The sequence below is a fragment of the Mytilus galloprovincialis genome, chromosome 8, assembly GCF_965363235.1.
Source record: "Mytilus galloprovincialis chromosome 8, xbMytGall1.hap1.1, whole genome shotgun sequence".
Lineage (NCBI taxonomy): Eukaryota > Metazoa > Mollusca > Bivalvia > Mytilida > Mytilidae > Mytilus > Mytilus galloprovincialis.
The window spans coordinates 20,713,992-20,739,437 of NC_134845.1; the positions used below are offsets into that span (position 1 = coordinate 20,713,992).

At 32.2% G+C, this 25,446-nt stretch overlaps 1 protein-coding gene across 4 annotated transcripts; it reads right to left on the minus strand.

Moving 5' to 3' along the window:
- Positions 1-1,082: 1,082 nt before the first annotated feature.
- On the minus strand, positions 1,083-25,165 carry LOC143085293 (protocadherin-9-like). Of its 4 annotated transcripts, none has more exons than XM_076261557.1 (5): positions 24,903-25,165; positions 11,005-13,868; positions 6,088-6,208; positions 4,076-4,619; positions 1,083-3,146 (listed from the first exon to the last, which is right to left on the minus strand). In XM_076261557.1, the coding sequence occupies exons 2-4, from the start codon at positions 13,639-13,641 to the stop codon at positions 4,321-4,323; spliced, it is 3,057 nt and encodes a 1,018-aa protein (XP_076117672.1). In that variant the 5' UTR covers positions 13,642-13,868; positions 24,903-25,165; the 3' UTR covers positions 1,083-3,146; positions 4,076-4,320. The 4 variants fall into 4 exon arrangements, with proteins under 4 accessions (XP_076117672.1, XP_076117673.1, XP_076117674.1 ...); XM_076261558.1 differs by lacking the exon at positions 24,903-25,165 and adding an exon at positions 24,093-24,292; XM_076261559.1 differs by lacking the exon at positions 24,903-25,165 and adding an exon at positions 16,973-17,068.
- Between the last annotated feature and the right edge of the window lie 281 nt (positions 25,166-25,446).

A 25,446-nucleotide genomic window follows, 5' to 3' on the forward strand; every position in this document is an offset into this window, starting at 1 on the left:
TAAATTGAACAGACTTTCAAAGATCTGTTACCATCACAAAATTTCTCAAAAAAGAATGAACTCAAATTAAGAAATAATATAATACATTTTTAACTTCGACAACCATTAGACTAACAAAAAGAGCATTCAATAAACATTTGCTTCGATTGGTTTTTTTTCTTCAATTTTTTCAGTCGCATTTTGTAAGTTTGTTTGAGAAAAAAGCATGATAGAAATTTCACATTGCAATAGATGTTTTTGCATTTTTGTACCATTTGTGAAGTCGCTTTTTATACATATCCACTTAATGTTGAATAATGATAGTATCATACTGATAAACAACAATAAAATTTCAATTATAAACAAACCAGGAACAAACCCGTATCAAGTTAACAGCACTACAATGAAATGAAGTGACTCGGAATGGGTATTTCCTGTTATGTTACACAACATTTGAAAGCTATGCAGCTATGAAAAACGCCAACGTTGACGAAGCATTCCATCTCAATCAACAAATTAGTATACTAATTACTGGGATTCTCTTTGAACTGTGCATAATTATGAAATGCTGAGAAAACTTGCATCAACCTTTTGATATTCTAATGAGTAGCACAGTACCAATTATATTAAAAAAAAAGAAATCATTGCGTAATGACAAAACCATTTATATATATACCTTCTTGTTCCATAAACTAGTAGTAAAATTTAACAAAGCTGCAAGGGAGGTAACTCTAATCTCATTGAAAAGACTTTTAATCTTTTATTTCTGATAGACTGGCTCTTATTTTCCCGACTACTGATCCTATTCTAATACAAAATAAAAAGTTTCATCAAAACATAATTCTCAATTGAGAAACAGGATTTTATAAACATCATCTGTAGTCTTATAGCTGATAACTTTTTCTTGGTGTTCAAATTAAACGTGAAGAATTTTGCACATTGCCCTCACATTTAATTAAAATCCTTGTGGTGGTATACTTAAATAATTAGAAAAATCGCTGTATCTAATCAAGAGGAAATTATATAGTGGAAGATTTTATACCCTAGACGCCATGGAGATTTTCATGTTAATGTTTTACAACAAATATAAAGAGGCAACAAAGTTCACAAATCATGTCTTTATTCTTTTATTAATATCTCATTATTTTGTTACATATATATTGCACAGCCCTTGGCAAGTATTTAGTCTTGGCTGAGTTTACATTATGTTAAAATTGACATGAAAATGTTAGAATATGATTTAAGAAAACACTGTGAAACAATACAAGACTGGCATAAAAAGTACGAAACAATTACAACGACTCTTTATATATTTGCCTTACTTCAGAACTTGGGCGATACTTTCATACATCAAAAATGACTGATCTTTCTTTTTTCATTAAAAGTCTTTCATTTATACTTAAATTCTGGGTATTGTTAACTCAAATTTTAACGAAGACACATCTGAAATTATGTTTTTAGTTGAAAGCAAAATACTGAACACAATATAATGTTCAAAATAAATAACTAATAAGATTTAAAGAAAACTGTATTTCTGTTGAAAACGGTGTCAAAACACCTCCCCAAAAAAAAAAAATTTATAAAATAATCATTAATTTTATAGTAAAAACGACATAACCTTTCATATAAAGATCAATAAAAACAATTGCCATGATAAACACCGCATTTTTTATTTTTCTAAAATGGATAGATTTAAAAGAGAAATTTTCAAAACAAAAACACCATCAACTATCTCATAATGATGTTCAAAGTTATTTGTGATGTTTACGACACAGTGGTTACCAAGCACTAGCATCACTATAGTTATCAGTATGCAACAGATGATATCACCCCGATAATAATATCCGATGATATTTACACACATACAGGGAAACCGATACAAAAAGACAAGATTGTTCAAATCTTTACTTTGACTCATCTTTGTAGCTTCCAGTGTTGTTTTTTTATCGCGGTTTTTAGTACGAAGGGTCAGCAATGTATAAACTCGACATGACTAATGGCTGTTAATCAATGGGGAAATACAGGAAAATTAAATCTGTCCTATTCCGGTGGCGATTAATATTGTGTCCAAAGAAACTCTGGAAGATTGATGAAGTCTTCACATTTGTGTATGATTAATACAGTGTCAGTTTTTGCTTTATCAATTGCTGTCCTCTGGCAATTAAAAGAGTCCCAGGATAATTAATATCACTTGATGCAAAAAAAGAAATCATTTGAACTGCAAAATACAAACATTAGCCTGTGACTTAATACCTCACAAAACTGTCAATTTATTGAACGTATTTTTGTTGAAGCCAACAAAATATCGACTCACTGAAAAAAACAATATACTGCTAAATTTGATATTTTTTTAGTTTTAGAGCGGGGTAAACGAATGTCAACACGACACAGTTCCACTTCAGATTAATTGAAATACATATCCTACATCCACGCTTCGGTCATAAAGAACTCACGTAAGAGAAGTGAGGACACGTGCTTTGTATTTTAATCAGAATATAGTCCTCTTAAGTTTGTTAGGATAAACTATTCTGAAAGGCAATGATACAACTTCATGTGCACTTTCACGAATAGGGTTGATTTTCAAAATGTAAAAACCTATTCAGTACATCGCTGGATGATCATCGACATGAAATCATTTACCAATAATTGAACAATTACAGTATTAGAACATATGATAAAAATTACATATAAAAATGATATGGACGGAATAATAATGGTTAAACACGCAGAAAATTGAACATTGAAACAAGGTTTACATATTTTGGAATAGCACATTCACAAAAAGACAACATTTGCATAGACTATATATCATAATACTTATGTATAGGAGGGAAGACCAGTTAAAGGAGTATTTCATTTTAGGTTTAGTATAGAGGTAGCTTTCTGCACTGAATATACCCGGCCCTGGATTTATATATTCAGTTCATCTTAAACGAATGTCTAAGTCAGCTAACCATACTGATATAGCCGGTGACAAGTTTCCGAGTTCTTTCGCCGCGATTCCAACATTATCTTGTCAGGGTTGTGACTACAACAGACAAATATCTAATTCCGTAAAATATATCAACATCACATTGTACGGTATGAACACATTCGATGTCTTTGGTGTCTGGGTATCATCTAGTTTAAGTCCAGCATAGCAAATGTCTGTTCACCAAACTTTAAAACTACAAAATAAACGTAAATTCATTAACATGTCTATACCATAGGTAACAACGTGACAAGAACGATCTATAATAGATTAAAATAAACACAGTACACTGTCCTATTAAAAGATGAAAGAACAGAGACACTGCTGACTAAAAAATAAGGATATCACAGTTCTATAAATATTGGTGAACAATAGCTATGAACAAGCAGTATGTCATCAATCAAAACGTATACACCACACATCTTTTTATTAACACAGTAACGTATACACCACACATCTTTTTATTAACACAGTAACGTATACACCACACATCTTTTTATTAACACAGTAACGTATACACCACACATCTTTTTATTAACACAGTAACGTATACACCACACATCTTTTTATTAACACAGTAAAACTGGTCATTGCACTAGGAGTTGTGTAAATTATGGTGTAAGGAATATAAAATGTATTACTCATGTGCGGTTGTCATTTTTATTTGTGTCTGATTCTCCTATCTGGTTTGCTTTCAATATGCATGTAAAAGTTTAAGCACGATTATACAGGAGGGTCTGGATGGGGGGGGGGGGGGGGGGGTCTGTTATTCTGCAAACATTTAATTTTCACCCCTTTTTTCTCTCTAATCTTCAAAAAACTAACCCCTTATTTTCTCTAATCTTCAAAAACTTAACCCTTTTTTTCTCGAATCTTCTTTTTTTTTGCCCGTTATTCTCTAATCTTCATCTTTTAAGGGAATTATTCTTTAATCATTTAACCCCATCCAAACCCTCATACAGTGCATGTATGTCTTTCTACGATACTACACTGTGATATGGAACTATATGTCTCTGGTTTTCCATAATCGTTCTTTTAGGGATCAAACCGACAGTAAAATAAAAAAAAATTATTGCTTCATTAGTGAATGTTAACAAAATAGAACTTGCTTCATTAAATTAATACCTTTTATAGCTACGTCTAATTTTTGATGACTGTCTCTTCTTTTAATCGTGCACTCCATTTGTGTTTTGCACGTTTCCTCTACATACTACGGACACTCCTCGTCGCAAGTTGCTGTAGATATCGGATAACCTCTTAAAACTATGACGAAAGCATATGATACTATGTGTTTATTAGTTGCACTAATGAAATAGTTATGAATGAATTTATATATCACAGATACATTTTGGAATTATTTTGATTATCTTTCAGACGACATTATTCGCGAAATGAACACTATGGACATCTTCATCAATCGTATGTATACCGGAAGTAGATCCACTATCCTCTTCAAACGACGGAGATTTTGGATGATAGTAAAATGTATTTCCAATGATTTCCATCTCCTTATTCGGACTTGGAGTTGCATTTGGATCAAATGAAAATTTAAGTCGTTTTGGATGATCTATTGGCGATATAGGGACTCGACCATCATGAAAAAACGGATGTGACGACTTTAAGTTAGGGTGTAGATGGATGTTGGATGTTTGTCTACGCCGATCCTTCCCTGTAAAATATTATAATATGAATTATATAAAGTTATACATGTTTTCATTGTTATAGTCCTATCAATTTAATAGATATTTACAATGTTCCAGTTGAGTCATTTGCATGCTAACTCAAATGTCATCAACTTCGTAAGGTTCAACGTACCAAATACTGCATTCTAGATGATTTTCCACAGGCACTTGTCTCAGAATTTTTTCCTATATATTGAGGTATATCGGAATTTTTTTTCTAAGACAAGAGCCTGTGTGATTTTCATATAGTTTTGTTCATCAGGCATTTGAAAGATGTATATGTAACAGTATGCATGGACAACTATATATTAGTAATCGGACCTATATATAATACATCTGTTGATCATAAATAGTCCAATGTCTACATTTTTTGTTACTGAAAAACATATTGGTTTCTTGAGAGGTCAGTAAAACCTTAATGAACCTATGGTATGTCATAGAAGAAAACTGCAGTGCTATCATCACATAAAATTAAACCAGTAACCATCAAAACAAAGAAGAAGAAACAAAAAGGTTTGGAAAATATGTCATCATAAAAGGCAAACAGAAATGTTAGAAGAAGAATCTCTGACTACTGATAGATTCGAACCCTTTTCCTAAAAAAGGGGAATAATCGGTTTTATGTTAACAGCCTCGGTTGTTATGGTCACTGAAACATAACGACTGTACAAATGACCGACACCGGGTCAGTATAAATAGAACCACAAGACCTCCTTTCAATATCTTATTCATGTTTATTTTATCAACCGAAGTCACTTTAAATAATAGCAAATCTGGAAGTATAAATAGATCACAAAACCACTTCATCATTTTTTTTCTCACTTTTCTAATCAATGTCTTTGTATCTTCTCTGCTTGACATTGCTTATCAAATTAAAAGATCAACATGAAATCTGACAGGAATGTATGTTTGGTACACTATTATCGATTGTAGGTTTACTGAAGTGTGAATTTTGAAAGACATTGATAAAATCGTCTTAAAGTAAGCATAGCTTAATATGACACATATCAAGAATGGATAAAACCTTCAAATACTCGTGTCGGTTCAAATATCTTTTTTAGAAATACTAGTTTCCAGCTATTCTGCATTCTTTATCTTGCCGTTTACACATGTTTCGCATTGCCTTGCATTAGTTCCAACATAAAATTGTTCTCAGAGCACTCAAGTTGGATTATTTCAAATTTTGTAATATTATACAGTGCATTAAATTAATTTTCACAAACAATCAAATTGATAAACGGTGCCCCCGGGCCTGCAGTTGCTATAACGTCTACCGCATTTGGTCTATGGTGAAGAGTTATCTCATTGATATCAGTAGTACCACATCTTTGTATATTTAATTTTTCATATTCATAACGCTTAATGATTGATATTTGTGTAGTAAAACATGATTTATGGAGTAAACAGAAAGTGTTAACTGTATAAAAAGCTATCTATTTATAGTTCAGAACAAACCTTTTTGTAAATTAATTTCGTCGTCACTTAGTCCTCTGCCACTATCACTTGTGTTTGTTTCTCCGGATGTCTCACTGTTATTGTCTTCCTGATGTCTTAATATTTTTTGGTTAAGGGGGTCCTGAAATAATAAGATTCATGAATCAAATTTATCAATTTATTTACAGTTGGTACTCATCATACCAATGACTGTTATCGCAAATTTCACGTTGTTTCAAAGGTTAAATGATAGAATTGATATCTTTTTTATAATTGAAATCTTGAATATGTCGTACAAGATTCATACTATCAAACAAATATACACAATGCACACCTTAAATTCTACAAACTTCTTTTCCCGTTTCTCCCAAAATAAAAGTACTGAAACCCCAATGAAACTCTGGAATGCTGGCTGTTCTTTATAGAGGCGATAAATAGAAGTGGCAAAAAAGTGGTAAGAAGAATTATATATATATATATATATACAGACTGGATTTAATAAATCTTCCTTTGATTGTGTTCAAGGATCTGTTTGTTTGACTAAAAGTTAGTCCTTGAAAAGAAAAACTTTGGTTTCATGAATGTAAAATCTATGGTAAATGTTAAAAAGATTTTACAAGGAAACAAAAAGATTCTATCAGAATAAATTGATGGTTTAGACCAAGACACATGGAAAATGTCGTATGATGTGTATTGTTTTCCCGCCATATCTGAGCTAAATCAGTACGAAGCTTTTAAATAACAAGTCTTCGGGGCAACAATCTGGTTTTAAGTACATGAAATATTGCCGATATTTGGATAAGAGAACTTTAGATCCAGGACTGTACCCTCCGGTACAATGTAACTGTCAAAATAGTTATGTGCGCATGATTAATTTATTTTCTACCCGGAACCTTGTTACGTTTCTTTCGGACCATAATCGTGTTTTAAGGAGTTCGAACATAAAAGTCAAAGAGATCTGAAATGTATGGGAATACGTTTCGAGAATCATTTGAAATCAAATATGTTGAGCAAATTTGAAACTTTTTATAATGTTCAAGCGCGACTCAAAAGTATCAAGACTTGAACTCAGAATAATGAAAAAAGTGACAACAATGGCAGTTTTCAATCTCAGACGCATTGCCTCTTTTCATACTATAATAATGTTGCCTTTAAGTTATATATATTATAATATTTTCCTTTGTTTTGTTCAAGGATTTTGCCTGGATGGTCTCTTATATTGGCTCATGTATGCAACAGGCTTCCTATGTATAAATGTATTGAAATCTTCAAAATTTGGTTCTTGAGCATTTAATCAAATCGAGTCCGTCAAACTCCATGTTTAGGTGGGTCTCATTGGAGTCTAAGCGTGACGCGGGATTGCCGATTTTTTGTAAACGTGACACGTGAAAGTCGAATTATTGTGCCGTGAAAACGGGAAATGGAGTCTAGCGGGACCCGTGAAATTACAAAAAAATGAGAAAGTACATAGTGTAAGCGGGATACGGGAATCTGTCAAAACAGTAAGCGGGATCCGGGATCAGAACCCCCCCCCCCCCCCAAATGAGACCCCTTTTTGTAGTAATCCCACCTACACCTTTTGAAAAAGAATTTGAATATCATCTACAAGCGATGAATAAAACTAAATATTCTGAAGATCATGTAACAGATACGGCTTTCAGAGGATTAAATTTACAATTCTGAGAGCCATAAGTCATCTTTTATCATTTGTATATATTATAATGTTAAGTAGGTGTCTTGTCAACGTTTAACTTCTAACTACCTAACGGCCAAGTTAATAAGCATATCAAATACGGATCAGCATGCCATATTTTACGGAGATCAAGAGGGCAACTCAGATTTATCTATGTGATGGTCACGTAAAAGTTTTATCTAAATTAATCGGTTTACAAACGAAAATACAAAGAAATAATTTGAGTGTGAAAAATATGTACATATTTGTTTAATTTAGCTTGGTTTAATGCGTTTTAAAAGTTGGATATTTTGTCAATGTCTTATTTATATATCCATTTTGAGAAAGGATTATTTAACATTGAAAATTCCAATACCGTTATATGTAAAATCAAAATGCATTCAAAATATATTTTCGAACACATTTTCGACTTTTCACATTTTTAATTGTGGGAACTTTTAAACCAAATAATAATAAATTTCAATTCACAAATAAAATTTATAATCTTTGTCGCAACCTGGCTCGTAATCCAAAATTTAAGATGATGTTGTGTTTGTTTGAAGAATTTGCTAATCGTAAATATTAAGCATCCTTTCAGTATCTACTTTTTCTAAAGCCTTTCATCATTGTACATTATTGCAAATAAAAAGGTAGTGAGCAATTTGTATGTTTGAAGATACATCTTTCTGTATTTGCCTAACTAAAGTCATTCTGTCGGGCTTTTCAATCAGTATAGTTTATATATAATTCTTCGACTGTTTTAAAAATTGTCTATATATGGTCTCTTGTGAAGAGTTGTCTCATTGGCAATCATACCACATCTTCTTTTCTTTTATATATTTTAAAATGTATATTTGTTAGCATTTTTTGTATAGCGACGAGAAAATTTTATAATAAATTCAAAGATATAGAAAATTTTAAAGAGTTGTTATGAACAAATGTTTTTAAATCTTCACAGTTCAGGCGCGAAATTATATTTTCCAAATTGAGAAGTATTACGCCATCAAAAATAAACCTTTGCCTCTGGGTCCTAGATAACATAGAAGACTTTCAGAGCTTTAAATAGACAGTATATAAAAGTACAAACGAGGTTGATACAAATCAATTTGTCGACAATTTTAGTAAGTTTCTGACAAATTTAAATCACATTTATGTGCAATACTTGTGTTGACAATAATGATTTTCTTGTATTTGTCATTGTGTATCTATAATTTAATATCTGGTTTAACACTTTTATTCGTTATTGTTCCGTACGTTTAAATTGCTGTTGAAATACAATTTATCTGTTTGCATAATAACAAAAGTGTTGATACTTATCATGCTTATGCTATACAGAATTATTTGTATGTTTTCTAAAATTAAATTTAAAATATCAAAATATTAAAAAGAAATCTTAAGTACTTATATAAGTATGCAAATCGTCAAAATTATTTCACAAGTATGCCGATTGCAATGTTAAAATTTGAAGTTTGACTGAACTGTAAGAAAATAGCCTCCTTTTCATCATATCCATATTTGTAGATCCTTTCTGTTTCGATTTAAGAAATACTACACATTCTTTGCAAACGGAAAAGGCGGGATCAATTCTTATAAATTGGACAGACATGTGGGGTAAATCTAAACTGGAATACAACAAAATACAAATTTGCGAACAAATGGTCCAAAACAAAGAAGACGTTACAACATATTTTGAGAAATTTTTGGCATTAAACTGGAATAAGACGAATTGTTCTGTCTTCCTGTGTCGGTGAAATTATAAACACGTTTTTTGGAATCTTTTGTAGTTCGGCAGAAAATACATTTTGATAGATCTTTATCCTATATTTCAAAGATAGAGAAAAGATAGTTTTGAGATAAGCAAAAACATTATTTAGAAAAGCACGTATTTAAGAATCATACTAGATTAAGTTTTATCAGTTTTGATAACTTTAAGGTTCAAAACAGTCTGTTTAGACAGGACTTTTCATCAAACCTGCATTTTATTACGGAAGTTCGGTCAGAAATTGTAAAAATGCACGCATCTATCAAATTCAATTATCTTGTTCGCGGTTAGATATGAAATGTTTGATTAAACTCAGTTCAAATTGCACAGAATTGATGCTCATCATATGTGTCTGATAATAGTTTATTTATCAAAAATACTAAAATTTTGATTGATCAAATAAGTGATATATTCCAACCATCTTCCCAATCAAAGATAACAAAATAAATACTTAATTTTCAGTGCATAAAACACGAGCGAAATGAAAACAATTTTCTTCATTATAGAATTAATTCCACGTGGTGAGAGATATCTACTGATTGGACATCCCGTCGAGAAAACTGGTATTTTCACTTGTAAAATAGCTGTTACTTTTCTGGTCAATGATCGATGCATAAAATATATCTGGTAAAGTAGTATATATACCAAATCATAATCTGGAAAATCAATTTCACACATGAGAATGACAAACGTGTCAAACATCTTTCAGAAGTATGAAATGCCTGTTAGTGCAGATGGCAACTGACGATAAAATGACGGACGAAGCGAGATGAGGTGGTCTGTTTACTATCTGACTTTTAGACCTTGCCTAATAAAACGTAAAACTATGACACAGGCGTCAAAAATAAACTAACGGTACATTTACAGTACAGCGCTGACGAAATTTACATTAAGTAAACTTACAGCCAGTGTCCAGTTGGCGATGGCAAGACTTGCTACACAATGAGCAAAGTGTTTGATATAAATGAAGGGGCTTGAAAAAAAAACACCATTTTAACACATTTATATATTTGCATGTTTTAGGGATACTTTGACTTTGAAATAGATTTCAGATATACAACGCTTACATCTAATGACAGGTGTGTGTTGGGTTGTGGGTGTTTTCATCTACTGTATTATATGTAGGATTCAATTCACAGTTATAACTCCAATTAAATTGCTGGTGATCAAAATGAATTCAGTGTTTTTGCGCATAAGCATTTAAAGATTTACTTGCTCACTATGAAATCATAACAGACCCAATTGATAATACTAGTGAGTTGAGTTGAGCTTGCCTGACGCCTCTGTTGAATATTTGACTGTTATATATATAGAAATAAAGCATTGTTTATCTATCTGCTGTGTGACATTTCTCGTGTTACCTATTTCTCATTTGACTATGAGGTGGGCGTTTCTTTAAGTGTTAAGGAAATACATAATGCAAAGTAATGCTTATGTATGTCTATAAAGGACTCATTTACAGTTCTAACTGATAACTGAAATATACCTAAGTCTAAAAACTCACCCCATAAGTTCCAACAGGACCATTAATGTTTGTTCTTGTTTCAAATCTCATTTGATTTTGAGGATTATCAATCACATGAAAGGCAAAAGTCACTTCCTTCTTTTTTCGTTCATTTTCTAAATTCTGATCGTCAGTAGCACCATTGTCATTTATCAATACATTGTTTGAATTTGTAGAATTGCTAACCTGAGCAATTTGTTTATTTTTAGAATTTCTTCTATGAAAATCAAGTCTTCGAACGATACATATGGCGACAACTATACACGCTGACGTTATTACTGTAGCACCAACAAGAGCAACAACAATCACGATGTTAGTCTGCAGACCGGAAGTCTCTTCCTTCCCGATTATAATTTCCAAATTTCCATAACTAGACATTTTCGGAATACCTCGGTCAGAAATTATCAAACTTAAGATAAATTTCTTGCCAGACAAATGTCCCACACTCTTCTGGAGTACTATATCTCCTAATTGCGGGTATATAAGGAAAACGCCAGAATCATTTCTACTATCAATTAAGTATTCGAGTGACCCGTTCATGCCTTCATCGGGATCGACCGCACGTATCCTTGAAACAACAGTACCTGGTAAAGTAGTCTTTGGGATTCTTACTGTTTTATTATTTGTGGTTGGAAATAAGATAATAGGCGAATTGTCATTTTGATCAGCGATGAAAATATTAATACGTGCTGTACTACTGCGTGCTGGACTTCCTAGATCCGACGCCGTGACTGTAAAGTTATACGATTTAGTGACCTCCCTATCTATTGGTTTCGCTGTTTTAATTTTACCATCAGAGTAGAGTACAAATGGTGACGATATTGTATCACTTCCGGAAGAGAACACTACCTTCCCATTATCACCTTCATCACGATCAAATGCAGTCAGGCTCCCGATCCTTGAACCTAACTTAACGTTTTCTTCAACAATGAATATAAATAAATTCTCTGCAAACTCCGGTGTATGATCATTAACATCATTTATTTTAACCGAGACAGTTGCAGTTCCATAGAGTGCGGGACTGCCGCCATCGAAGGCGATTACACTAAACGTAAATCCATTTGGCATAAGCTCCCTGTCGAGTACAGCATTAGTTCGTACAAGGCCTGTTTCTGATTCGATTTGAACAAGAGAACTGTTGATTTGTGGTATCATGTACCGGACGTGTGCATTTTGATCAAAATCAGCGTCATTTGCGACAACTCGAATTAGGGAGTCCCCGACAGCATTATTTTCTGCAATGGAAGCAGAATAAACATTCATACTAAAAATAGGGGGATTGTCATTTACATCCAAAATTTCAACTAAAAATGCTCGACTGAAGCTGAGCGGGGGATACCCAGCGTCACGACAAGTCACTGTAATTAAATGTGAGGAAGATGTTTCTCTATCCAGCGGCTCTACAACGATAACTTTAAACTCATTGATATCCAGACCTTGTAAAGCGAAATATTTGGTATTCAGCAAACATGCTACAATTCCATTATTTCCAGAATCATGATCTTCCACGACGATATGTGCCACTGCCTGTCCCATGGTGGCACCCTCTGATATACTGGCCACATCACCAGCGCTCAGGAGATTTACATGAATTTTTGGTGGATTGTTTCCAGTATCTTCTATCGTTACAAAAACATGCGCTTGTGTCGTGAGAGGCTGTACACCCATGTCACTTACTTCGACAATAATTTTGTATGTGCCGTGAGACAATGAACTAAGTACATAAAGTTCACCTGATGTGGCATTGACAGAAAACAAACTTTTGATAGTGTCAGACTGAACAGGGCTTAAAACGTAACGAACTTCTGCATTTCGTCCTAAATCTAGATCATACGCCTGCAACTTTAATACAACGTACCCAGAACTAACTCCTTCCTTGACTGTAACGTTATAAATTGAATTGCTAAGCATTGGTGCATTGTCATTTTCATCCAGAATCGACACATTCACATGTAATTCGGCACTTCGGATTGGAAGACCACCGTCTTGTGCAATAATTTTGAGTTGATATGAATTTCGGATTTCTCGATCTAACGGCCCTCCTACTACTAATCTTACAACGGAAGTTCCATCTAAATTTTTGATTGATGATAATGAAAATGGAAGATTATCAGGCTCCAGTATGTGTTTTTGTAGGGAGTAACTTGGACTGGTATCTAAGTCTCTTGCTCCATTAATGTTAAATGCTGTACCCACGAGAACAGACTCACTTATTTCAAGGTCAATTTTTGGAGAATCAAAAAGAGGTGAATGATCGTTTATGTCATCTATGAAAATGTTGACTGTTATTTTCTTGAAGAAACTTTTGATTGTAGATTGCGCTGCCGTTTGAAATGAAAATAAGCATGATTCTAAATATTGACAAACTGTTTCCCTGTCGATTTTGTCTGTTGTGTACAAATTCCCTGTTGACTGATTAAGTGTGAACATCGAACGCACCAGACTATCTCCGGTCAAAAAACTATATCTCAACGTCCGAAAATCATCATCACTCATATTTACATTTAAGCTTGAATCGAATGCAATATTTCCTATGAAAATTCCTGCACTCTGTTCTTCTGGAACATGATACACAACATCGGATATACTTAAAGCAATATTCATTAACAACATCCATACTGTCCAAAAGTGCTTCATACTTTTTTCTTCATCCAAGCATTTTTAAATCCAATTTGAATCATTCACGAAATACAATTTTCCTGTGACTATTTGTAAGTCTTTCTAAAATCCGATTTTTTTTTATGATTCCAATTAATGATTGTGTAATGTTAGACACTGGTAAGTATAGCACCTCAAGGCAATGGCTGTGTGTGCTAAAACACTGTTTTTGTCGGTGGTTGGTCAGACCGTCATACCACACATCCCTGCAAATGTAATATTAGATCAATATTTATACAGAAAATGGCATTAAGTATTAAATGGCACATGTAATCTGATTGCTATGTAAATAAAGTTAACGGATTGTTTGTAAACTTTTGTTAAAAAACTTGTCAAATGAATGAAAAATAATTACCGATATAGGTATTAAAGCTAACCATTCGGCATTCAAAGTGGCAAAATAATTATTTTACGCGAAAACAGTATCTGTCTGCAAAACCTATTACTTTCTCTCTCCGCCTATAGTCTTGTAATCTACTCAAGAAGATCCCACCTTTCCTTTACTTTCAATTAAATAGCAGGTGTATGATACATACATTTATAATACAAATTTCTTAAAATTTGGTAAACATGGCTATAAATATTTTATGCCTATTTCAACGGATTTTATGCGAAATTCGTGTATTTGAAATGAAGCTATAATTGTATCGAATTATTAAATAATAACTAATAATCATGTAAAGATTTATCTGATAAATTAAAGATTAATTGTCAATTTTTAATAGATCCAATACGGTTAAGTGCGGGAGTTCATTTCAATTTAATTTTAACTAATATTTAAGTTGTTAAAATTGCAATAAGTGTAATATTCAGATTTGTATATTGCTCTCAGTATACTACTTTTTATAGACTTTTTTTCATCCACCGTAACTTAGCAGAATTGATAATCTTGTTTGGTTTACGTCTAGAGCCAAATATTTCATGCAGCGAATAACGATACGGACAAGAACTAATCAAACATAGGTCAAACAAGTACGTCGATAAGGATGATAGACAAATATATTTAGAGTGCTGAACATGAAAAAGAGAGGCTTCCCCTCCAAACTGGTCAACGAAGGACTCTATCAGAGTTTGTTTGGCATACAGAGGCACACTGTCCGAACACATGACATAATACTTTACGTTCGGTAACCATATTGTTATACCATACTCACCCCTATGGAATATGTGAACTAAAAACAAAACAAAACTAAAACATATACTTTTAATTTTGTTTTTTCTGTGATCAGATTGATTTATAAGGTTTTGAAATCTACCATTTGTAAATTTGGTAACATGTACATCCTCAGGTTTTAACTACTTTGTCGCAGCGTATCATAAAGTCGTAGTACTATAAATCAGGCATACAATGTCGATCATATTTTCCCTACAGCGGATATCATACATTATAACAATATTAATTCATTAAATTTTTAATACGGAACAAATGCATTATGATTATGCAACTGTCAACATGTGGTGATTCAAAGTCTTCATTGATTCTAATACTACTAATCAAGCATAGTGAAAAGTCGTGTAAGACCAATCGAGTACACGCTTATAGTATCTTGCTGATGAAAAATATTAAGAAATTGTTAGATTATTGATAAACTAACATTATTCATCATCGATTTGTCATGAAGGCAGCAGAATTATTATGGAATATGGAATACTGTTTTAGTTGGTCTTTATAAACAAAACAAATTGTATACCGCAAGCATATCTAAAACTACAAAAACACCCCAAAAAAAGTTGAAAATAAATGAAAATAATAACAAAAGGAAAATAAAGTTAAGAGCATCGACTCTATTTGAATGTAGGACAAAACTTTCCTCTTAGAATTATGCTGATGCTAAATTAAAAACTTTGCACTGTTAATATCGAAAATCATATCGACCAAATTAGATCAGCGACGTATATTTCGACAAGTTACTGACAGTAAAGCAAAATCAAATCAAATAATATGGAAACACTATAGAGACCAAACCCAAATAATACAGTTATAGAAATTACAAACGTGTATTTAATCTACGTTAACCAGCTGTAACTGAAGGATTAATTTACAAGTAATGTCAAAACATGCCTGGCTGATGGGAACATTTGGTTGTAAACACTAACCATGCACAATATGCGCAAATCCAATTATTTAAGATGCAGACACGTAATTTAATCAACTGTACAAAGAAAATAAAGATATTATAGTTTTCCATATGACGTGTTTTGACGAATGTTAAGATAAAAATCTAAATGTAAAAGAAATATATCAATAACAGAGATTTTTTTACACAAAGCTTTATCATTGAACATTTGTACTATCAAAAGACCATCCAAAGAGTAACAAGAAAGAGCAAGCTGACCTCGCTTAGTAAATCTGTGTTAATATTTGTGCAATGACTGACGACAAACATAAAAGAGAAGCGCATCCTAAAAACTAATAGACAAGTTTGTCTTTTTTGGTTGCATTGTTAACTTTGCACTCGAGCAATATAAAAATTTGCCATAGTCCTTTATAAAATTCTCACACACAAAAATTCATTTGAAAATTATTTAAAAATTATCTACAAATGAAACCTTGATATTGATTTTCTAAATGGAGAATAAAAAACTAACTTACATCAAAGTCCATTGATTTTCCACACCTAAAATCTAAAATCCTATGGAATTTATTCTCCTATTTGACAATTTTATACATAATAACTACTCGCTAAATCAAAGCTACAATCACAGAGCACACACAGCACTATAATGTAAGACGGAAATTTAAAGAGTACTTCAAATATTGACAGCGATAACTTCTGATTATTTTACAGAAAATTTCAATTTACTTTCAATTATTATCATATTTAATTTCAATTATGGCAAATACACTGCGAACACAATCCTAGACAAAGGGCACGCATCGTTTCATAAACAAGTTTGTAAAATTTGAAAATTTTAGAAGCTTGACACAATGAGGACTGACTAATCTCAATGGTCAGGTGTTTAAATGGTCAGTTTAAATAAGTTGGACAATTTTGTGAAATTGAAAACAAAAATACGAAGAAATATCCTGAACACGGTGTGTCACTCAAAATGTTCAACAATTTTAAGATCTGAATTTCGGCAACAAAAGTGGTTAAAATACCTACATTAAGCATTATTTCATTTTTTATTCAGATAAAAGTTGAAAAAAAATAATTTTCAATTTTAATTATTTCGATCAGATGAGAAGATACGGTAAATTAAGATTATTGTACGATAGGTCCGTGTATATTTACGATACGAGAAAAACACCTTCATGTGATTTATCGATTTAAAATTAAACAATTATGTAAAAAAAATGTAAACTTACTACTTTATGAACTATCTCTTAGTCTGGAATCTTTATCAACAAAATCTTAGTAAAAATCCAATCGTATCAATATAAAAAATCTCACCCCATTCAGACGGTTTTTCGTAATATTTTCAAACAAAGGCATGTCAGTTAACTGCTAGTAGTCTGTTGTTATTTATGTATTATTGTTATTTTGTTTATTTTCTTTGGTTACATCTTCTGACATCAGACTCGGATTTCTCTTGAACTGAATTTTAATGTGCGTATTGTTATGCGTTTACTTTACTACATTGGTTAGAGGTATAGGGGGAGGGTTGAGATCTCACAAACATGTTTAACCCCGCCGCATTTTTGCGCCTGTCCCAAGTCAGGAGCCTCTGGCCTTTGTTAGTCTTGTATTATTTTAATTTTAGTTTCTTGTGTACAATTTGGAAATTAGTATGGCGTTCATTATCACTGGACTAGTATATATTTGTTTAGGGGCCAGCTGAGGGACGCCTCCGGGTGCGGGAGTTTCTCGCTACATTGAAGACCTGTTGGTGACCCTCTGCTGTTGTTTTTTATTTGGTCGGGTTGTTGTCTCTTTGACACATTCCCCATTTCCATTCTCAATTTTATTTAATTTTGACATAACGGTAAATGAAGAAATTTTACATTAATTGGTTGTTTTCACCAAAGGCGATCGTCTTTTTTCATTGTGGGACGTGACGAATTCTTTTAACTGTCCCTCATCACACTTAAAATCGCTTGTTAAACAATTTAAAAACATTCCCGACAAAAAATGGTTTAAAATTAACCGTGGGTGTTCTCTATTGTTCCCGCCGATGCTCACATTAAGTTTGTCCAGTTTGTGTATTGTATAAGCTCGGACTATAACACTTTCATCCGATTATGGCGCGAACAATTGATCTTTAGGTTTTATACTCTCGTTTGATCTGATGATAATAACTGAGTTCAATGGTTGGTCCCCCTTTTTTAGAGGATTATACAAGATTTGTTTCTTGAACTGGACGAACCTTTTGTCAGAGGATGTAATTAACATGGAGAAAAAGATTAGCATTGTTAGAGAGGATATACAGATACTCTTTATCTTATTACTAATGATAGAATGATTTGAAAACAGTTTCAAAAGTATCTTGAAGAATATATTATTTTCTGATTACATGCTTGCTGGGAATACTGTCAAAACTTGTTTTCCTCATTAACCAAAATTATGTAATTCTGGTTGTTAGAATTTTTCTTCAAACTGAAGCTAAAACAATGATAAGGAATAAAAAGAGCAGCATATTGCAAAATTCTAAACCACAAATAACATGCATTAAATTTTAGCTAGACTCAATTCTAATTACATGTTAATGATGCCGATCCCCAAATCGGATTATAATTTATTTTTGAAGTTCAAAATAAAGTATAAAGCACCTGCGACTCTAAATGTTTAGACAAAAACATTTCTTTTACTGTTTTTGCAGAAGTTTCTTGGTCAACTTCTTATCAAATGTAATCTTTTCCGACGCTGGAAGCTGACAACATAATTACTAAACATAATGAGTAGACGTCATCAAAAGATTTGTAGAACTCAAAAGCACCAAAGGGCTTAAGAAATGATTCACTTAGGTTTTATAAATGCTTAGTAAAGACATCTATAATTTCCTTGTCGACTTTGATATTAAAGTGTTTGTGCATTTTGACTAAAGCTCGATCTGCATGACTTCAAATCTTGTAACCCATCAATGAAAATGTCTCAACTTTGAATTTTGCTTGAACTTTATAAATTCAAATGCATGTAATTTTCATCCGGTCATGTTTTAATATACCGACTTGTAGTCTGCATGTTACCAAATTAATCAAGGGTGACAGGGGTCAAACCGTTGGACACGGTTCAAAGACGAGGTATTATAAGACATTGCAACATATTGCAATATGGTTCAAAAGAAACTCTAAAACGATCGTGATACCGGACAACATAGAATGCACTGGAACGGGATTAGAATGTGCGTGTTGACCTGCGCAAATGAACAAGCTGTGGTTTAAATCTGCTTGAAGACATCGTATTTAGATATACGAAACTATAGGAAGTCATGAAATGCACCGATAAATTCATTGTAGGAAACAAAACGTCTCAGTCCACTTCAAATACTTGTTATTAATTTACAATTTCCTTGCACCTTTAATGAAAAACGTGATGGGAATATTTATTTTATGAAAAGTCAATGATCCTTTAATATCTTGGAATATTTTTTAAACTATAATGTTTATGCTAAGATTAACAAAGTTTATAGCATGCTGTGAATGAAATGCAACTTTGAACTGAGCGGCTGTGATTAGATGTAAAAGAAGCGGTTGCAGTATATAATTAAAGTATAGAACTCTGATTTCGTTATACTGTATATGGAGTATAAAGAAATCAGAGTTCTATATTTTAATTAGATTGATTGATTGTTGGTTGCTTAACGTACAGTGGCAAATATTTCATGCATGTTCATGACGATATTTTAATTGGACAATGTCTTCACACAAAGTGGTTTTGGTTACTTTTAACTTGTTGCTTAAATTGCAACATTTGAACCCTAATGGGAAGAGCTACCCCTCCCCTTTAAATGGCCAAATAGTAGTCACTCATTCACTTCAATTAAGATACGAGTTTGAACTTAAATCGATTTAATTTACTTAAATTCGATTAAGATTATTTCTGGGACAAACTGAAGATTAAAGATCATATAAACGGCCTTCATACGAATAAAACCGTCAGACTACAAGTCAGTAAATCTTGAGTTTATGTATCAGAAATCTTCTATAATTGATAACTTCCAATTATTTGCCGTTTTATTATTTTCTTTATCAGAAAAAAATCTTTCCGTCATCCAAGTAACAGACAAATTTTGATTAAGGACGATTTTTACGCTGAATTGTTTGGAAGATTTGACCTACAGATGGATTTGTCGGTAATCATCTAAATGGCTATGTTTTCGGAACAAAACAAATAGAAACCGACAAATTATAATATATAAATGACTTGAAAGGATAAGTATAAATAAAGAATCAACTTGTAGGTCTATACCACGTTTTTCTTCTTTGATTATTGTGTAAAATATTAAACAGAAAATGATAACATATCATAAAAGAAAATCATTGATCTCATACCAAGTTATATTCGCTCGTGTCCTAATTTTGTATTTATTCTACTTTTTCGCTTTTTGGATCCATTTTCGTTCGTTTACACTTGCACACAGGTAGCAAAAGAAACCATTAGGGTATTTTCTACTGAATAAATATTTGTAAACAAACTCTTTCTGATCAATGTTTTAGCAGAATAAATCAAAAGACACAGAACTAGAAATCAACTTTTCGAAGTTATCGACATTCTTTTAAATCTGCAAAATCTGCAAGGTTAATAGATCTCCACTTTTAGAAAAATAGCCCAATAATACATATCTAAAATTACTTACAGTAATCAACAGAATCTGTCGATAGGCCAATGGATTAAACCTGTGCATACACAATTATTGAAAGTTGTACAAACTACATTACCCTTACTCTGGATTAAACTGAGTTCAAATTAAATCTGTATACGAAATTAAAGACTCTTTCCTGTGGAGAATTTATTTTTCAAGCCTCAACAACTTTATAAATGAAAGTCTTATACATCTTTTAAGTCTCTTCATATTTTATTAAAGTTGTAAACACCAATTGTCCTATACTAACTCTATGTATACGGTGTATAGGTTTGTAAAGTATCCAGCGTCCTCTAAATTGAACAGCAAAAGGGAACATTTTTGTTAAAATTTTAAAGCATAATTCAAAATTAAAACCACTATCACAGATATTAGTTTTCTTCCACTTGATAATCAATCATTTGTGACAAGTTTGTAAAAGTTTAATATTCAATTTTTCGTACAACAATTTTCACATACACAAAATAGGGAAATTTGACACGTGACCCGAGTAATTTGAAGTAATTACTTGTAATTGAAAAACTAAATTGTATTCAACTACCTTTTTTAGAAGATATTTCCCATATAGAATAAGGGACGACATCAAAAGTTCAATGAAGGATAAAAAACTTAATTCAAATAGTTTTTTCACTGACCCCCCTACCCCCCTATTAACTTAATTTGGGAAAAATTGATTGACCCATATGGATATATGTAAAAATCAATGTCGGATAACCAAATCTTGCAGCAGTTCAACCCCCCCCACCCCCAAACTATTTGAATTAAGTTTTTTATCTTACATTGATCTTTTGATGTCGTCCCTAACACAAAGAACACACTCCCATCTATTTGTAGCAATTTGACTCCCTGAATATAGCCAGTGGCGGATTGGTGTGTTTTACTTTGTTGTATTGGTCATTTAATTGGTTAGCAAACAAAAAGTCTTTCAGTATAGGATTATAAGAAATGTACAACATTTACCCCCTGCTTACTCATAATTGACATGTCTTGTTTCGAAGCCTGCCATTGATCTGCAGTCCGTCAAAAGTTAGTCAGCGGAAGCGAGCCACTTAGAACTAAGTCCATATCCAATTAGCGCTATGGAATACGTACTCAGTGCAGGACCAAGTTGACCAAGGTCGACATAAGGCATACACATGAAAAGTTTTACACAAACAAAACAATGCAAAGACATACTTCGATCTTTTCAACGAGACTAGGTTGGCTTTACAGGTACCATGCTCTCACAGTACCAGAAGGAACTGTCATTGTTAACAATGATAAACATGGGTTTAAGTATTTATTGTTTTTTTCCGAATCTACTGTAAACAAATTCATGTCATTGTGGTCAACGAATAATTTGACCAAACATGGTCGTCATGTTTATTTCTTCAAAACGTACTTTCGGAACCTTTCGTTACATCAGGAAGCTTAGTAATTTGTCAACTCTCCCTTTATAACATGTTTGTTGTTTTTCTCCGAGTACTTTCTTTAATCATAGAATAACAGGTAACAAACATATCTACACCCGGAATACAAGACAACCCCAAATATGTCAATATTAGTATCTGACGTGTACAGATGACTTGTGTGACAAGTTCATCAAAGTGAGAAAACGTATGTAAATATGTCAGTCGTATATAAATATCTCTAGGTTGACAACTCTTCCCCAAAAGATAAGACAGGACAAATTATATAATATTGACTGGTATTGTTTTTTTTTACTTTAGAGTATATGTGATTAATATAGATGTAACGAGGTTTTTCCTTAAAAGTCAAAGACAAACATATTCTTGCTCGAATTGTTATGGGGCCCTTTATAATTCATACCTATTTTGGTTTACTTTTTACAAATTGTGACTTGGATAGAGTGTTGTTTTATTGGCGCTCATTCATACCACATCTTCTTATATCTTTTTCATTTGAAACCTGATTCGATCATTTTTTAAGTAGTTTTAATATATATATATATATGCAAGTTTTTAACGACCTTGACTGTTTTAATATACAGAAATTCCTGGTCCATTTAGGTGCTGTCTGTTAAAGATCATTACAAAATTGAATGTGTTACAACTAGACTCACAGCAGTCAGACAATTGCTATACATGTACAGATGTACAGCTATAATAAACGTCCAATCAAAGTTATGTAATGTTATGAGCACGCACCAAAAGATATTATTCATATAGGTACGTGTCTCTGATATATGCTAGAAGAGATAAATTTGAAAGCTCATTAAGCTAAAACTAAAAAATCTGCAGAATCCAAAAAGGGGGAGATATCCGGGTTTAAACCCCCCTTTTTGACGATCAATGCTTTCAAATGGGGACATATGGTTGGAACCCCAATTAATCCTCGGTTGAATCCCCCCTTTTTAGAGTGGCCTGATCCTGCACATAACTTTGTTTAATTTGATAAAACGTATTTAGTTACTTATTCTAAATTTCTTTCAAAAATATGAAATTTTTTGGAAAGTTGTAACATTGTCAGAAAAGATTGTGTTCTTATCTTGTTGTAATCTTAACACTTTTAGTTTTGCACTAACACCAAGTATCTGTTTATATAATCTACTAATTTTCTGTTGCATGTGCTTGTTATAATGTTTGGCATTTCTTGCTTCTTTCAACTGACATCTTAAAACAAGCCTTCTGATTTTAATGTAGGTTCTGATAGCAGGAATCTGGATAACAAAGATGAATGACAAGTCCTGACACATGATTATCAGTTGAAATATTAACAAAGTTCTATTTTTCACACTTTTAGATTCAAAGGCTTCCAATAACAAGATAAGATACTTAGTTGTACATTTTTGAAACATAAAAAAATACACATATATATTGATGTCCTTTAGTATAAGCAGACACATTGATATTTTGTGACGGTATTATAAGCAGGAAACGTTTAATATGTTATTGTCGAATTTTTCACACTTTTAGATTCAAACGCTTCCAATACGAAGATAAGATACTTGATTGCAGATTCTTTAAATATAAAAAAAAATACTTATATATTGATGTCCCTTAGTTTGTAGGCAATATACGCAGACACATAGATATTTTTTTGTGACGGTATTACGATATCTAGAAGGAAATATATGTCAAGAAAAGATTTATTCTAGGTCTCACATTTATCGTATATTTGTATGAATAATTTAATAATAATTACCTACAGGTTATATCAATACAACTTATCTAGGTAAGCTTGTTTATGTTGTAAGTATATAAAATATTGACTATTTATACTTTACTTCAAATGAGGCGGAAGAGATAAAACACTAATTCTTAACATGTGGCCATAATTGCATACAAAACCATCTGTATAGAGTTCTTGCATTTCAAATTTGACAGTAAGACATCAAAGATTTTCTTTGATCCGTGACTCGCTAAAATCTTTTGAAACACAATTTTTATTACTTATAAGTAAAATAGGAATATAATTGAATATGATCCATAAATTTGTTACTTATAAGTAAAATAGGAATATAATTGAATATGATCCATAAATTTGTTTCACATTCAAATCTCATTACATAGTGTCATATTTTGTATAAAAAGATTTGAATACAATTTAAATATTTTTTCCCCGACAAATTATCCAGATTTGCCAAATACATTTTCTTCATCTTTCCTCTCTTTTTTATTTCTCCTTTAGAAACATAATAAAACATAGGTATAGAAGAACCGCCCCAAAAAAACTCTCAAATTTACCTGATTTATAGGTGAAATAGTCCTCAATTTTCATCCTTGTAGCATAATTGAAGAGGTCAGGACAAAACAGACATACAATCACATAAACACATCAAAACTATGACCACAACAATCAAATTCCAGGGTCAAACATACATAAAAAATGTCCGTCTAACACATAAATCTCTATTTGTGTACAAAAATCATTAAACTGACTGGCGATGATTAAAACGGCTGTCCTTTACCAGTATTCATCAGTAAAAATTAAGCCATCTACTAGGTTTGACATATCACTAGTTTGATCTTGACCCCCGGGCTGGTCATTCTTCGAGGTGACCATTGTCCATCCTCTGATTTAATGAAGTTTTTAAGTCAGGACAATATTTTATTACTTTAGTATTTCTATAAACATTGGCAGGTTTATTTTTGTTTATAATTGATCGATTATGATCAGAAAGCAACAGAATTTGATACTTGAAAAATTAAGATTTTAAACTGGTTTTTAATTGTTGAAAGGTTTAATTAGTGCAAAAATGACATGTAACTTGATGTCCGGTTGTATTGTTTTGGACCTTTGTCCGTGTTTCCTCAGATTAAACTAATGCACAAATACATAGGAGTTTGATTTAGTATTTGAGAATAATTTTACGTATATTTAACATTTCAAACTGAAAAGTATAACAAGGAATTGGAGTAACTTAATAAATCTAATCAATTTCAGAAAACAAAAAGAAAATAAAAATGTATGAGAAATGAATATATATAACATTTAAAGGAAACTTTACAAGAAACTTAAAAAAATAAATTCCAATAAAAGATTAAAATATTTACCTGTTTGCGCTGTTTTCTGTTAAATATAACAAGATTATAGTGTTTTATCATTCTTCCAACCGTATCATTAAATAAGATATCAAACAGTATATTTCTTCCTCGGGACAAAACCACTCGATAATAGCTTTCAACAGTTCAAACTCCGTACTATTTATCTTGTTCACACGTGACAAATGAAATCAACACTGTATCGGAGAATCTGTCGTTATCCTACAGTACCAGCAACATTAAACATACGTAAGTGATGTACACACGAAGAGTACCAGTCGATTTGCTATGTCACGGTTCAGTGACTCCTTCTCTTCACCCAAGGCTAGTGATTGGCAGGTTCGATTTGATGTTATGACGGAACTATCAATCAAGCTGTAACTGTACATCGGTGGTTCGTTATATGATGGTGCAAGAATTATAATAATTGACAACAAAACATTTATTTTAATGATTTGATGATTAGGAGATGTCTGTCGTACCTGCAAAATAGCCCGAACATTTCAAGAGACTTGTTATAGTTCCCGATAGCTAGTTTTTTTAATCATGCTGTAAT